Source organism: Nomascus leucogenys, chromosome 12, assembly GCF_006542625.1.
Source record: "Nomascus leucogenys isolate Asia chromosome 12, Asia_NLE_v1, whole genome shotgun sequence".
NCBI classification, from domain to species: Eukaryota; Metazoa; Chordata; class Mammalia; order Primates; family Hylobatidae; genus Nomascus; species Nomascus leucogenys.
The window spans coordinates 44,275,631-44,290,143 of record NC_044392.1 but is presented as its reverse complement, the minus strand read 5'-3'; the positions used below and the strand labels follow the sequence as shown (position 1 = coordinate 44,290,143).

General features: G+C 56.2%; 1 protein-coding gene across 1 annotated transcript; it reads left to right on the top strand.

Moving 5' to 3' along the window:
* Nucleotides 1–798: 798 nt before the first annotated feature.
* PEAR1 (platelet endothelial aggregation receptor 1) lies at nt 799–13,596 on the top strand. The gene is made up of 22 exons (XM_030824175.1): nt 799–1,285; nt 2,007–2,111; nt 2,583–2,683; nt 3,535–3,627; nt 3,896–4,139; nt 4,869–4,989; nt 5,180–5,316; nt 5,393–5,605; nt 5,921–6,095; nt 6,186–6,306; nt 7,026–7,189; nt 7,281–7,383; nt 7,484–7,630; nt 7,865–7,990; nt 9,417–9,545; nt 9,662–9,790; nt 9,938–10,150; nt 10,362–10,450; nt 10,559–10,691; nt 10,860–10,928; nt 11,020–11,268; nt 11,813–13,596. Exons 1-22 carry the CDS (start codon nt 1,188–1,190, stop codon nt 11,962–11,964), a joined length of 3,111 nt encoding a protein of 1,036 aa, XP_030680035.1. The 5' UTR covers nt 799–1,187; the 3' UTR covers nt 11,965–13,596.
* Nucleotides 13,597–14,513: the final 917 nt, after the last annotated feature.

Here is a 14,513-nt window from a genome sequence, read left to right as displayed (position 1 = left end):
CCAGAGCAAGTTTTGGGAACACGGAACGCAGAACCTGAAGCCGGCTGCGGGGATGGGCACTGCGGTAACTCAGCCTCTCCTGAGCTCAGGAGCTGAGGCAGCAGAGTCATCTGAAGTCCTGGGAGCCAGGGGTGGTGGGGATGGAGAGGACCCCATTTCCAAATGGCTGACAGGGCAGTCTGAGGGAGGCGGGAGCTTTTCCTTAAATGCAAGGCCAGGTTGGTGACCTCTTCAGGTGATGGCACCTAGAGTTGGGTGTTGTGGTGTGCTGGCTAAGGTGTCACAACTGACTCTGGGAGGGAGACCGACCTTGGGTTTTAGTGTTTGCTAGTTTCTCTGGTGTCAATAACCCCCCTTGCCTGATTTCAAGCTACTCACGTGACATCACTGAACATGTTGCTAGGAAGAGATGCGTACAATTGGCTCTCTGGGCCCGTATGAGCTGGCTCCAGCCACCGCTGGTTGGGAGGTCACCTGGACCCAGCCCCACTCCCACCACATAGAGCAGGAAACCCCTGACAGCATTTCATCAGGCTGGTTTTGGCTTCTGCCTGCATATATCCAGTGGCGGGGAACTCACCACCTGAGGTAGCCGATTCTATTCCTGAGCCGCTCTGATTGTTGGAAAGTTCTTCCTCTGACTGAGCCCAAGGCCGAGTCTCTCATCACTTCCCCTCACTGGTTCCAGTCTCACACCTTGGTACAAATATCAAAGTGCCCTGGGTAGGGCCTGGGCTGGGGGCTGGGAATTCAGAGATGAAACACACTGGGTCCCTGCCTCTGGAGGTCATGGTCAGGGAACAGGCACTGGAACAGTGGGGTGGGGGTGAATGGTACTGGGACCCCCAGAAGGAATGAGTGGGGTCGTCTGCCAATGAGGATCAGGAAGTGGAGGACGGAAGGGGTGGCACCTGAACTAGATCTTGAAAGACGAGAACTCCAGGTGAAGAATTAGACGTGAGGGTGTCTAAGCAAACTACGAGCAAAGGCCGGAGGTGCGGAAGTGACTGCAGTTCAGGAGTGAGGTCTAGGGGAGCTGGAGCACAGAGCAAGGGGCCAGAGGACACGGGGCCGCAGCCTGGTCTCTTCTGCATGCCCACGGCTCAGATCTCTGCAGACAGGTCCTCCAGGCTGCTGGCTGCAGCGCCACTGCCCACTCTGCGCCGGTCTTGCTGCAGGCCTCTGCCATGTCACCGCCTCTGTGTCCCCTCCTTCTGGCTGTGGGCCTGCAGCTGGCTGGAACTCTCAACCCCAGTGACCCCAACACCTGCAGCTTCTGGGAAAGGTGAGAGGGCCCCTGCTGCACCTTGAGGGCACCAAGCCCTAGCTCCTGATTGTCCCTATTGTCCCTACTGGGGTCCTCTTCTTGGTCCTTCTTTAACCTCCTTCCTTCTCTCCAGTCTCTCCCCTCCCGCCTATTTCTCTGTTTCTGCTCTCTCTACTCCTCTCTATGGGTTGCCTTTGACTCCGGCCCCATTTCTGGCCTTGTCTCAGTCTCTGAACCATCCTTTCTCTGTCCCTGTCCCTTAGTTCCTGTGGGAGGCCAACTTTGGAACAGAGTGCAGAGTGGGAGCCATTTATTGTGGAGCAAGCAGAGGGGCTGGCCCAGGGGGAGCAAAGGAAACAGGGCGAGGAGAAAAGACCCAGGGCAGAATATAGCCGGAAATACTTCAGCCCATCTCCGCCAGCTGGGCCCAGGAGTCAGTTCTCGCTCACCCTTTCCATACAGGGAGGGGAGGGCAGGGAGAGAAAAATGGAAGGCTCTGGTGCAACAGAGTGGGAAGGGGGCTCTGATGGAGGGTATCCCAGGAACCTTCCAGTTCTGAGAGAAGCCCTCCAGACTTGAGAGGTGGGACAGGATGGGGGTCCCATCCTAGGCTTGGGGAGCAGCCCCAGCGTTGGGCTGCAGATTCCCCACTGTGGCCAACCCCTCACGGCCGTTTTCCCATTGTGGCCACTCAGGCCTCCTCCTGCCCTCGGCCCTGACCCTGTTCCCTGTCTTGCAGCTTCACTACCACCACCAAGGAGTCCCACTCCCGCCCCTTCAGCCTGCTCCCCTCAGAGCCCTGCGAGCGGCCCTGGGAGGGCCCCCATACTTGCCCCCAGCCCACGTGAGTGCTCCTCGTCCTCCATGGGTGGATGGGCTGCCTGAGTCGCTGCCTCAGCCTGGCCCCTGGCCCTCTGTACCTGTTCACTTCTCAGAAACTCAGAGGAAACTCCTGGCTTCTAGGGATTCATTCTGCATGGTCTGAGTCGGGTACGTGTGTATGGGATGCATATGTGAATGCGTGTATGTGTGTTTAGGGTACGCATGCGTGTTACAGTATATGCCTGTGGGGTTGGGGGGAGGGCAAGAAGGGAATGCTCTTTCTTTTTTTAATAGACAAGGTCTCGCTCTGTCACCCAGGCTGGAGTGCGGTGGCGAGATTGTAGTGCACTGCAACCTCAAACAGGGAATGCGCTTTCTATGCGCCCTCAGCCCAGAGTGTTAAGTGGTGCCTCTGCCCTGGCTTCCCCCTGGCCACACTGTGGTGAGTGAGGACGGCAGGGAGGGCTGAGGGCCGCCTTCCTGGCCTCCGCAGGGTTGTATACCGGACCGTGTACCGTCAGGTGGTGAAGACGGACCACCGCCAGCGCCTGCAGTGCTGCCATGGCTTCTATGAGAGCAGGGGGTTCTGTGTCCGTGAGTCCAGGGTTGGGTTAGGGAGTGGGGTGGGGTAATGGAATGGGGGGAACTTAGCCTACTCTTCTGAGTCCCTCCCGGCCCCCTCTAGAATGGGGTTACTCCTCTGCCCTTTTGGGTTCCCCCCTCCTCTCCTCTTCCTGGCCTTGTCCCCAGGATGCAGATCAGCACTTCCCTCTCCATCGCCACTTCACACTCCTCTCTCCAGCCGGCCCCATGTGTCTCCCACCCCATCTCTCCATGTCCCTCAACAGTGTCTCTGCATCGCTGTCTGCCCTAGAGCTCTTGTCCTGTCTTTGGGCTGTCTCTATCTCTCTGTCACTGTGTGTCTCAGGACTTGGTGTCTGGGTCTGCCTCTGTCTCTTCCTCTCCCTGACTCTCTGTTGCTATTGGTCTCTGACTTGTCACTATCCAGTCTCTCCTGCCCACTGCACCCCTCTCCCAGCACCCTGTAATGACTGGAGCCTGTCTTCCTCTTCCTCCCGCTTCCCTCAGCCACTGCCCATCACGAGCCTCTGCAAACACTGCTCTCCAGAGAACCCCGGCCCACACCTGCCCTCTCTCTGGACAGTGTCCATGTCCAGTCCCCTTCTGAGGATCTCCCCCAAAGCATTTTCCCAACAAGGTTCTCAGACAATTTCACGAAAAGGAACAGGGAAACCCAGAACACTGGCATCCTGCTAAGTTCTCCCCCTGAGTTGCTGCCCCTCAGTCTTTATCTTAGAGGCAGAATTGGGGCTTGGAGAACTTCAGTTCCCTGGTTTTGGAAGAAGGTGGGGTTAGGCTTTGCAGGGTAAAAGCTGGGTAGGGGCAGGGGTGGACACATCTCACCACACCCATCTCTGTCCCAGCGCTCTGTGCCCAGGAGTGTGTCCATGGCCGTTGTGTGGCACCCAATCAGTGCCAATGTGTGCCAGGCTGGCGGGGTGACGACTGTTCCAGTGGTGAGTGGCTACTGACCCCAGGGAGTGGCCTCTTGTGCCTTCAGGGCCACAGGACCCTCATGTACACCCTCCCTACCAGGGCACAGGGGCTTAGGACCCCAGGGCGATTACCCACCAGAGCCCCATTGCTGCCACCTGCCTTTTCTGGAGATGTGGAAGACAGGGTGGGCATGTGGGGGCTGGGAGACAGAGGCTGGGAGACAGAGACAGGGAGGCTGGGGATGGACTAGACCCCTGGTGACCCCCTTCCCACCTCCTTATCCCACAGAGTGTGCCCCAGGAATGTGGGGGCCACAGTGTGACAAGCCCTGCAGCTGCGGCAACAACAGCTCATGTGATCCCAAGAGTGGGGTATGTTCTTGCCCTTCTGGTCTGCAGCCCCCGAACTGCCTTCAGCCCTGTACCCCTGGCTACTATGGCCCTGCCTGCCAGTTCCGCTGCCAGTGCCATGGGGCACCCTGTGATCCCCAGACTGGAGCCTGCTTCTGCCCCGCAGAGAGAACTGGGCCCAGGTATGTAATGGGGGGAACGACACTTTAACAAGGTCGCAGACACAAGGCCACACAGACCTATGTGGGGAAATGAGGCGACTCAGACAGGGCCCCAAGTGTGGAGATGGTGTGGAGGCCAAGATCCTGGTCCCAGTGGATCCTATTCCTCACTAGTGGAGTGACCTTGAGCAAATCATTGACTCTTCGTGGGCTTGTTTCCTGTCTGTAAAACGGGAATAGTATTGTCTACATGGAAGGGTGGCTGTGAAGATAACATGAGGTAGCACGTGTGTGAAGGCATGCTGCAAAGTGAGGCTGGGACAAGGACCCAGAGAACCCTGTTGCAAGGCAGGGTGCAGGGGGAGCTGGGGAGTCCTAGGAGGGAGAAGGTAGACCTAGGTGGAAATCAGGATCACGCTTTGTGGAGGCACTCTTGGAGTTGAGCCTACTACAGTAGCACAGATGTTTCCCGAGAGTGAACAGGCCAAGCCAAGGTGAGGAGGTGGGGGCGCCCGAGAGGCAGACATGCCACCCGTGGCTCTTTGCTCACCCCCACCTGCTGGTGCCAGGGTGTCCCTGCCATTTCCAGTCCTGGAAACCTTTGCTTTCTGACTCGACAGTCCCCAGCAGGAAAGAGCAAGTGTGAATCACTAAGTCCTGAGGTGGGGGTTGTGGGGGCAGTCCTTGGAGGCAAGAGGGGAAGCAGTTATTGCTTGTTTGCACATTGACTCCACCCACTCTGTCCTGCAGCTGTGACGTGTCCTGTTCCCAGGGCACTTCTGGCTTCTTCTGCCCCAGCACCCATCCTTGCCAAAATGGAGGTGTCTTCCAAACCCCACAGGGCTCCTGCAGCTGCCCCCCTGGCTGGATGGTATGGAGGGTGGGGCCTGTGGGCATGGGGTGTGGGTCTGGGGAGAATTCTGTGGGTGGTGCTAAGCAGGGTTCTAAGGAGGGTGTGAGTGAGGGGGGTGAGCTCTGTGGTTATGGGGGTGTCAAGGGGTCCTGTGGCCTTGGGGAGGAGGCTGGGTTCCTGGGGCCCTGTTGACCTCTCATCCCCACAGGGCACCATCTGCTCCCTGCCCTGCCCAGAGGGCTTTCATGGACCCAACTGCTCCCAGGAATGTCGCTGCCACAACGGCGGCCTCTGTGACCGATTCACTGGGCAGTGCCGCTGCGCTCCGGGTTACACTGGGGATCGGTGAGTGGCGTGGGGCGGGCGGCAGATGGGAGGGAGGAGGTGGGGCGCCGCCAGGCTCACTCAGCTAGGTGCCCAGGTGCCGGGAGGAGTGCCCGGTAGGCCGCTTTGGGCAGGACTGTGCTGAGACGTGCGACTGCGCCCCGGACGCCCGTTGCTTCCCGGCCAACGGCGCATGTCTGTGCGAACACGGCTTCACTGGGGACCGCTGCACGGATCGCCTCTGCCCCGACGGCTTCTACGGTCTCAGCTGCCAGGCCCCCTGCACCTGCGACCCGGAGCACAGCCTCAGGTGGGCCGCGGGACATGTGGTCAAAGGATCAGGAGGCCAATGGGGAGGTCTTCCGGGCCGAAGTCGCCACAGAGCCAGGGCCATATCCAAGGGGAACAGGTGTCACAGAAGGGGAAAGGGAGGGACTTCGGGGGCCGGGAGGGGCCTGGGGTACCGCTACTTGCCCCAACCCCGTTTTCAGAATAGCGCGGAGCCTCCCTAGTGGCCCCCTTACTCCAGCGATGTGCGAATCCCACTGACCACGCGGAGGGGTCGGGGAAGCTGCCCTGCCCCTGCCCAGCTCAGACCGCGCCACACCCCCGCCTCTGCCCCCAGCTGCCACCCGATGAACGGGGAGTGCTCCTGCCTGCCGGGCTGGGCGGGCCTGCACTGCAACGAGAGCTGCCCGCAGGACACGCACGGGCCAGGGTGCCAGGAGCACTGTCTCTGCCTGCACGGTGGCGTCTGCCAGGCTACCAGCGGCCTCTGTCAGTGCGCGCCGGGTTACAGGGTGAGGCGCGCCCCCCGCTGCAAGGAAGCGAGGCAGGTGGAGAGGCCACAAAGAATGGGCCGCCCCTCTCACCGGCTCGCCCTCTTTCAGGGCCCCCACTGTGCTAGTCTTTGTCCTCCCGACACCTATGGTGTCAACTGTTCTGCACGCTGCTCATGTGAAAATGCCATCGCCTGCTCACCCATCGACGGCGAGTGCGTCTGCAAGGAAGGTAATAGGATGGAGTTTCCCAGTGAGAAGACTTGGGGGATGGCCAAGGGAAGAAGGGAGAGTCCAAGAGTATGGGTAGGCCAAGGGCAGGGGAGCGGCTGCAGGGTAAGGGTGGAGGGGCAGCAGCTGGACATAGGGAAAGTATCCAGGCTACTTTCTTCCTGGAATATCCACTTTGCTTTTCTTCAACCACAAAGATCCTACCTGTCCTTAAAGGCCGAGGCCAAAAGACACCTCAGTGGTGACCATCCGTCACCCTCAATCATACAGAAACACAATTACCACACTGGGAAGGGCCTCACATCTGCCAGAGTGACACGTTGGCAACCTTTAGGCTGGATTCTGATACAGTTGTGTTTTGTTTGGCTACCTCTCTATTAAGTTTAACAAGTCTCCCATCTTCAGCCCCCACTACTCCCTACTGTCTGGCACATCCTCTGTATAAGTCATTTCGTTACCTGATGGGGCCCCTGTAAACATTTGGGTTTACTGCCATCCCCTTTATTTTGCAGAAGGCACCCCAGACCCAGAATGTGGTGGTACCTCACTGGAAGGCAGTTAGCCTTCTGCTCCGCATCAAATAGTTCATTAGCTTTTCTCCTGTATGGTGCCATGAACACCCCCCACCCACCCCAGCTCATAGCATAGAATCTGGCCCAGCCAGCTCCCACTTTGTGCTTGCTCAGGAGGGGAGCTATACCCACCAGGCCCCTCCTCCAGGTTGGCAGCGTGGTAACTGCTCTGTGCCCTGCCCACCCGGAACCTGGGGCTTCGGTTGCAATGCCAGCTGCCAGTGTGCCCATGAGGCAGTCTGCAGCCCCCAAACTGGAGCCTGTACCTGCACCCCTGGGTGGCATGGGGCCCACTGCCAGCTGCCCTGTCCGGTGAGTGCTGGACAGCCTGTCTGCCTGGGGGAGGGGAGGGCATGGCGTCCCCCAGCTGACTGACCTACCTGCTCCCCACCCCTTCTCCAAGAAGGGGCAGTTTGGAGAAGGTTGTGCCAGTCGCTGTGACTGTGACCACTCTGATGGCTGTGACCCTGTTCATGGACGCTGTCAGTGCCAGGCTGGCTGGATGGGTGAGCATTCTGGGGCCCCAGGCCTACTGTGGATTGGGGGATGCATCCATAGGAAATGTGTCCAGAAGAGCCAGGTACACCCGACTGCTGTCTCCCACAGGCGCCCGCTGCCACCTGTCCTGCCCTGAGGGCTTATGGGGAGTCAACTGTAGCAACACCTGCACCTGCAAGAATGGGGGCACCTGTCTCCCTGAGAATGGCAACTGTGTGTGTGCACCCGGATTCCGAGGCCCCTCCTGCCAGAGATGTGAGGCTCCCTACTGCCCCCTCCACCTGCCACCAGCAGGGGACAGTGTAGTGTCAGATGCCAGAGCACCACCCCCTCCACCCGCCCCCCACCTTACTCCCAGTCTCTTCCTCTGACCCGTCTTCAGACTAGTTACTGCAGTGGGAAGGAGGGAGGGAGACGGGGGGGGGGGGGGGTAAGGGCTGATTGAGGATTGGCCTCTGCCCCCAATCACCATGTACCCCTTTCCCCTAGCCTGTCAGCCTGGCCGCTATGGCAAACGCTGTGTGCCCTGCAAGTGCGCTAACCACTCCTTCTGCCACCCCTCGAACGGGACCTGCTACTGCCTGGCTGGCTGGACAGGCCCTGACTGCTCCCAGCGTATGTGGTAGCTTGTGTGTCTGAGCACATGTGCAGCCTGAGAGGGGTTGCTGATGACGGGAGGTCTCTGTCCGCCAGCTCCTGGGTATAAAAGCCTCTGGGACCACCTTGAGCAAATATTTACTGGGCACCACCTGCATGCTGGGTACTGTTCTAGGTGCTAAGGATGCAGCAGTGAACAGGTCAGGGGGATAAAAATCCTGCCCTTCTGCATGGGAAGCCTGGGAAGAACAGTATTTTTATGGGAGCAGGGGAAATCATAGGCTTAGCTTGCGACATTTTCTCTTGATTTCTTTCTTTCTCTTTCTTTCTCTTTCTTTCTTTCTTTCTTTCTTTCTTTCTTTCTTTCTTTCTTTCTTTCTTTTCTTTCCTTTTCTCTTTCTTTCTTTCTTCTTTCTTTCTTTCTTTCTTTCTTTCTTTCTTTCTTTCTTCTTTCTTTCTCTCACTCTCTCTCTCCGTTTCTTTCTCTCTTTTTTTTTGAGACGGAATCTCATTTTGTTGCCCAGGCTAGAGTGCAGTGGCATGATCTCAGCTCCCTGCAACCTCTGCCTCTGGTTTAGTTAATTCTTTTGCCTCAGCCTCCCCGGTAGCTGGGATTACAGGCACACGCCACCACAGCAGGCTAATTTTTGTATGTTTAGTAGAGACCCCTGGGGTTTCATCATATTGGCCAGGCTGGTCTCGAACTCCTGACCTCAGGTGATCCACCCGCCTCAGGTGATCTTGGCTTCCCAAAGTGCTGGGATTACAGGTGTGAGCCACTGTGCCCAGTCCTTTTTTTCTTTTGCATTTTTCAGTTTATTTTTATTTATATATTAATAAATACATGTATTTCTTTATTTTGTGAGCCTTTCCCCCACAAAAATATATTAAGATCATTGAAAAGATCAGTCCAAAAAAGCCAAGTAAAACAAGTTTGGAAAGAGGAAACAGGCTGTTATGAAGAAGGCTGAATTTCAGCTTACCAGCAGGCGGGGTAAAGAAGGAAGTCATCTTGGTGAAGAGTTTTTCCATAGAATCTGGTTACAACTACTATTAGATTATTGCTAGTGTTAGACACACAAAAATAATGCCTTAAACAGGATAGATGTTTACTTCTCTCTTATGTTAAAAACAAAACAAAAATCCATCCGGGGTAGCTTGGAAGCCTTTGGTTGTGTGGCACTGAATACATTATTTTGTAGTGGCTGTTAGATAGTCAAGTGCAGATGTTGAGTAGGTAGTTGGACACGTGGGTCTGGAGTTGGGGGGAGAGATGGGGCTGGAAATAATCATTTGTGAGTCATTGGTTGCAGATACTGTTCAAAGCTTTGGTCTCCCCAGGGAGACCAAAGCTGAGCTAAAGGCTTCAGTGATGCTGGGGGCTGAGAGTTCATCCAGGAAAAGCTGTACCCGCCCCACCAGACAGGCCCCTTGTCTCCCGTAGCATGCCCTCCAGGACACTGGGGCGAAAACTGTGCCCAGACCTGCCAATGTCACCATGGTGGGACCTGCCATCCCCAGGATGGGAGCTGTATCTGCCCCCCAGGCTGGACTGGACACCACTGCTTAGAAGGTACCAACAGAAGGGGAACTCCAGGCCCCTGCCTCCAACTTAGCCCTTACCCAAAAAGGAGACTAGAGTTTCCTGGCCGCTCTGATGCCTGCCTGCCTCCTTGGCTGTCTCCCCAGGCTGCCCTCTGGGGACATTTGGTGCTAACTGCTCCCAGCCATGCCAGTGTGGTCCTGGAGAAAAGTGCCACCCAGAGACTGGGGCCTGTGTATGTCCCCCAGGGCACAGTGGTGCACCTTGCAGGATTGGTGAGTTCTTTGCCCTCTCCTTCCCACCCATTGTCCCTGGGGAACTGGGACCTAGGTCCCTCATACAGTCCCTACTTCCCTCCTGAGCACCTCTCCCATGCAGCAGAGCCAAGATGCCATTCTGAGTGATCACCCCATCCCACACAGGAATCCAGGAGCCCTTTACTGTGATGCCTACCACTCCAGTAGCGTATAACTCGCTGGGTGCAGTGATTGGCATTGCAGTGCTGGGGTCCCTTGTGGTAGCCCTGGTGGCACTGTTCATTGGCTATCGGCACTGGCAAAAAGGCAAGGAGCACCACCACCTGGCTGTGGCTTACAGCAGCGGGCGACTGGACGGCTCTGAGTATGTCATGCCAGGTGAGCTGGCACAGGGCCTGGGGCACAGATGAGTAGCTGGCTCATAGGCACAAGAGTGGATGCTGGGCATGACCCAAAGGGAAGATGAGGAATGGGGAGGAGGGAGGAAGGGAGGTCAGGGAGGCCAAAGTACTGATCTCCGGGGACAAAATGGCTCTCTTGGACTCCTGCCCATCGCTGAGCTCACCCTGTGCTTGTGTCTGTCATGCAGATGTCCCTCCGAGCTACAGTCACTACTACTCCAACCCCAGCTACCACACCCTGTCGCAGTGCTCCCTGAACCCCCCACCCCCTAACAAGGTCAGTGCCGGGGGAGGGGGTGCACTGTGGAGGGAAGCGCACAGACCTGCTTCTCTGGAAATCCCTGTCCTTGCCTCTTGCTCTCCCTCCTGCATTGTCCCCTGTTAGGTTCCAGGCCTGCTCTTTGCCAGCCTGAAGGGCCCTGAGCGGCCAGGTGGGGCCCAAGGGCATGATAACCACACCACCCTGCCTGCTGACTGGAAGCACCGCCGGGAGCCCCCTCCAGGGCCTCTGGACAGGGGTAGGTGCCGGGAGGCCAGGGTCTCTGGCGCGGGTGGATGTGTGCAGCCCAGATGCCGTGTCTGAGTGTGTGTGTCTGGAGACGGGGGCTGTGGGCCCCAGTTCTAGAGGACGTGTGAGGCTGGGGAGGGGACAGAGGGCTGATTACCAGTTGCCTCCTCCTCCTCAGGGAGCAGCCGCCTGGACCGAAGCTACAGCTATAGCTACAGCAATGGCCCAGGCCCATTCTATAATAAAGGTATGGGCACAGGGGCAACAAGGGAGGTGGCTGAGCTGGGGCTAAGGAACCAGTGCCTCCATGGAGCCTGACTTCTTTCCTCTATCCTTAGGGCTCATCTCTGAAGAGGAGCTCGGGGCCAGTGTGGCTTCCCTGAGCAGTGAGAACCCCTATGCCACCATCCGGGACCTGCCCAGCTTGCCAGGGGGCCCCCGGGAGAGCAGCTACATGGAGATGAAAGGCCCTCCCTCAGGATCTCCTCCCAGGCAGCCTCCTCAGTTCTGGGACAGCCATAGGCGGCGGCAACCCCAGCCACAGAGAGACAGTGGCACCTACGAGCAGCCCAGCCCCCTGATCCATGGTGAGCCCTCCCTCTCCACTGGCAGAAGCAGCAGAGAACTGGGACAAGGGAGGCAGAAAAACAGAAGGAACAGAGGGAGAGGAGAAGGCATGATGTGGCACCGAGTGAGGCCTTTGGGGTCAGCTTCGGGCTCAAATCAGGCATGATGGGGCGGCGACGTGGCCTCTCAGAGTCTGTGTCCTCATCTGGAGAACAGTATGGTGTACCTACTTCGCAGAGCTCCGGACCAAAGTGGGGTTGTACAGCATCAGAGTGGTGGAGTTGGTACCCAGAAAAGTAGGGAGCCAGGCAGGTGATAAAGTCTCCTCGTATCTTGGGAGGTGGGCGGGCTGAGGTGGCTTTCTCCACTGGCAGCTGAGGAGCTAAGAGCGTTTTGCTCGGAGCCGCAGGGCCAGCTGATAGTAAACTGGTGTATGTATCCAGGCCCCGTCTCCTTCTCTTTGCCTTGAAGAGGCTGAAGAGGAGAGGAGCACAGTGGGGGTGGTGGGAGTGGGGAGAGTGGTGGGAAGAGCCACTCCCTCTTATCCTGTCCTCATGTTTCCAGACCGAGACTCTGTGGGCTCCCAGCCCCCTCTGCCTCCGGGCCTACCCCCCGGCCACTATGACTCACCCAAGAACAGCCACATCCCTGGACATTATGACTTGCCTCCAGTACGGCATCCCCCATCACCTCCACTTCGACGCCAGGACCGTTGAGGAGCCAGGATGGTGTGGCAGAGGCCAGCACACCTGGCTGTCGCTGCTCAAGGCTGGGGACAGAGCCTAGTGTACCTCTGCCAGGAGCAGGGAGTGGACCGGGAGGCCGTGAACATGAACAACACTTAACGGAGCAAGTGATGGGAGCCTGGTTCCCGGGTTCTACCATGGGAGACGCTGATCAGTAGGATGCCTGGCTCCCTTTCCCAACCCACTGCTCCCAAGGCCCCCAGGGCCCTGTGTACATAAACTGGTGGGTTGGAAGTTGCTGGGTAACTCTGATTTCAGACACGTGTGTGGGGTACCTTTTCTGTGCACGCTCGGGCTGGGCTCTGTGTGTGTGTGTGCTTCTGGGGTTTTAGAAGGGTACCAGGCACAGGTTCTGTCCTAGGGCACTTACCATTTAGTAGGGAGATGGACCCAACCCAATTAACTCCAGCGATAGCCTCCTAACTTGCCTCCTCCATTGATTCAGTGAACCTTCCAATGCACGGCTCATAATTTCAAAATACAGGCTGGTTAGTTCCTCCCTACCTGAAAGCCTTCATAGGTGCCCCTTTGCTTTTCTGCCAGTATCAAAACTTTTGAAGGCCTTGAAGGCCCTGCTTTGCCTGGCCCATCTGTCTCTCCAGCCTCACCTTGAACTGTGTTCCTGTCACTGCACGCCAGTCACACTGCCCTCTAGGTCCTCCTGTAGGCCACTCTTCTTTCTGGCACAGGGACTTGCACACCTGGAGTGCCCTTCCTCCCCCACTCACCTGTTCACCCCTGCTTTTCCTTTACACCTCCTCCTCAGGGAAGCGCCCACCCTCCATACGTCTTTCACAGCCCTGATTGCAGCTGTGTTCACTCACCAGGTACCTGCAGAAGGCCTACAGGGTGCCAGGCACTTCTTTAATGTGTTCTTTCTTTATGTGATTATTTGATTAATCTCTGCCTCCCCCACTAGACTGTAAGCTCCCTGAAGGCAAGAATCCTGTGCTTATGCTCAATATTAGCTCTCCCTTGGCACAGAGTAGGCACTCAACAAATGCTCCCCAAAAGGCTGAGTGGCTGACTGAATTAAAGTACCAGTGACATGCAGTAACTGCTAAGATAGATGAGCCACCTGTGTGCTCTGACAGTTACAGACTGAATAAGTTGGAGACTTCCCTAAAGGGTGGCATTTCCACAGGGCAACAACGCAGAGCTCAGATGTGGGAAGGTGCCAGGGGCAGGGGTGCAGAGGGGCTGAGGCTGAGGGGGGTGCAGAGGCTGGAGACAGGATAACAGGAGAGAGTATACAGGTATGCCTTGATTTATTGCACTTCACAGGTAGCGGAATTTTTAAAGAAATTGAAGGTTTTGGGACATACAGGTGACAGCAATAGGTTAAGAAAAGCAAAGCAAAGAAATTGAAGATTTGTGTCAACACTGCTTTAAGCAAATCTGTTGGCACCATTTTTCCAATAGCATGTGCTCATTTTGGGTCTCTACTTCGCATTTTGGTAATTGCTTGCAATATTTCAAGCATTTTCATTGTTACTATATGTGTTATAGTGATCTGTGATCAGTGATCTTTGATATATTATTGTAATTGTTTTGGGGCGCCATGAACCGCACCCATATAACACGGTAAACTTAATCAGCAAACGTTGTGTGTGTTCTGACTGCTCCACCAACCAGCCGTTCCCCCAAGTCTTTCCCTCTCTTAGGGCCTCCCTGTTCCCTGAGACACAACAATATTGAAATGAGGCCAATTAATAACCCTACAGGGGCCTCTAAGTGTTGAAGTGAAAGGAATAGTCACACATCTCTCACTTAAAATCAGAAGCTAGAAATGATTAAGCTTAGTGGGGAAGGCATGTTGAAAGCCAAGATAGGCTGAAAGCTAGGCCTTTTGCACTAAATAGCCAAGTTGTGGATGCAAAGGAAAAGTTCTCGAAGGAAATTAAAAGTGTTACTCCAGTGAACACATGAATAATAAGAAAGTGAAACAGATGGTCGGGCGCGGTGGCTCACGCCTGTAATCCCAGCACTTTGGGAGGCCAAGGCAGGTGGATCATGAGGTCAGGAGTTTGAGACCAGCCTGGCCAACATGGTGAAACCCTGTCTCTACTAAAAATACAAAAAATTAGCCAGGTGTGGTGGTGCGCACCTGTAATCTCAGCTACTCGGGAGGCTGAGGCAGGAGAATCGTTTGAACCCGGGAGGTGGAGGTTGCCGTGAGCTGAGATCATGCCATTGCATTCCAGCCTGGGCGATAGAGCAAGACTCCGTAAAAAAAAAAAAAAAGCTAAACAGCCTTATTGCTGATATGAAGAAACTTTTAGTGGTCTGGATAGATCAAATCAGCCGCAATATTTCCTTAAAAGCCAAAGCCCTGCACTTTGGGAGGCCGAGGCGGACGGATCACGAGATCAGGAGATCGAGACCATGGTGAAACCCCATCTCTACTACAAAAAATTAGCCGGGCGTAGTGGTGGGCGCCTGTAGTCCCAGCTACTCGGGAGGCTGAGGCAGGAGAATGGTGTGAACCTGGGAGGCAGAGCTTGCAGTGAGCCGAGATT

Coding starts and splice junctions, on each gene's coding strand:
- PEAR1 (XM_030824175.1), top strand. CDS start 1,188: ATGTCACCGCCTCTGTGTCCCCTCCTTCTGGCTGTGGGCCTGCAGCTG. Junction 2,112..2,582: donor CATACTTGCCCCCAGCCCAC/GTGAGTGCTCCT, acceptor TGGCCTCCGCAG/GGTTGTATACCGGACCGTGT. Junction 6,307..7,025: donor CGAGTGCGTCTGCAAGGAAG/GTAATAGGATGG, acceptor CCCCTCCTCCAG/GTTGGCAGCGTGGTAACTGC.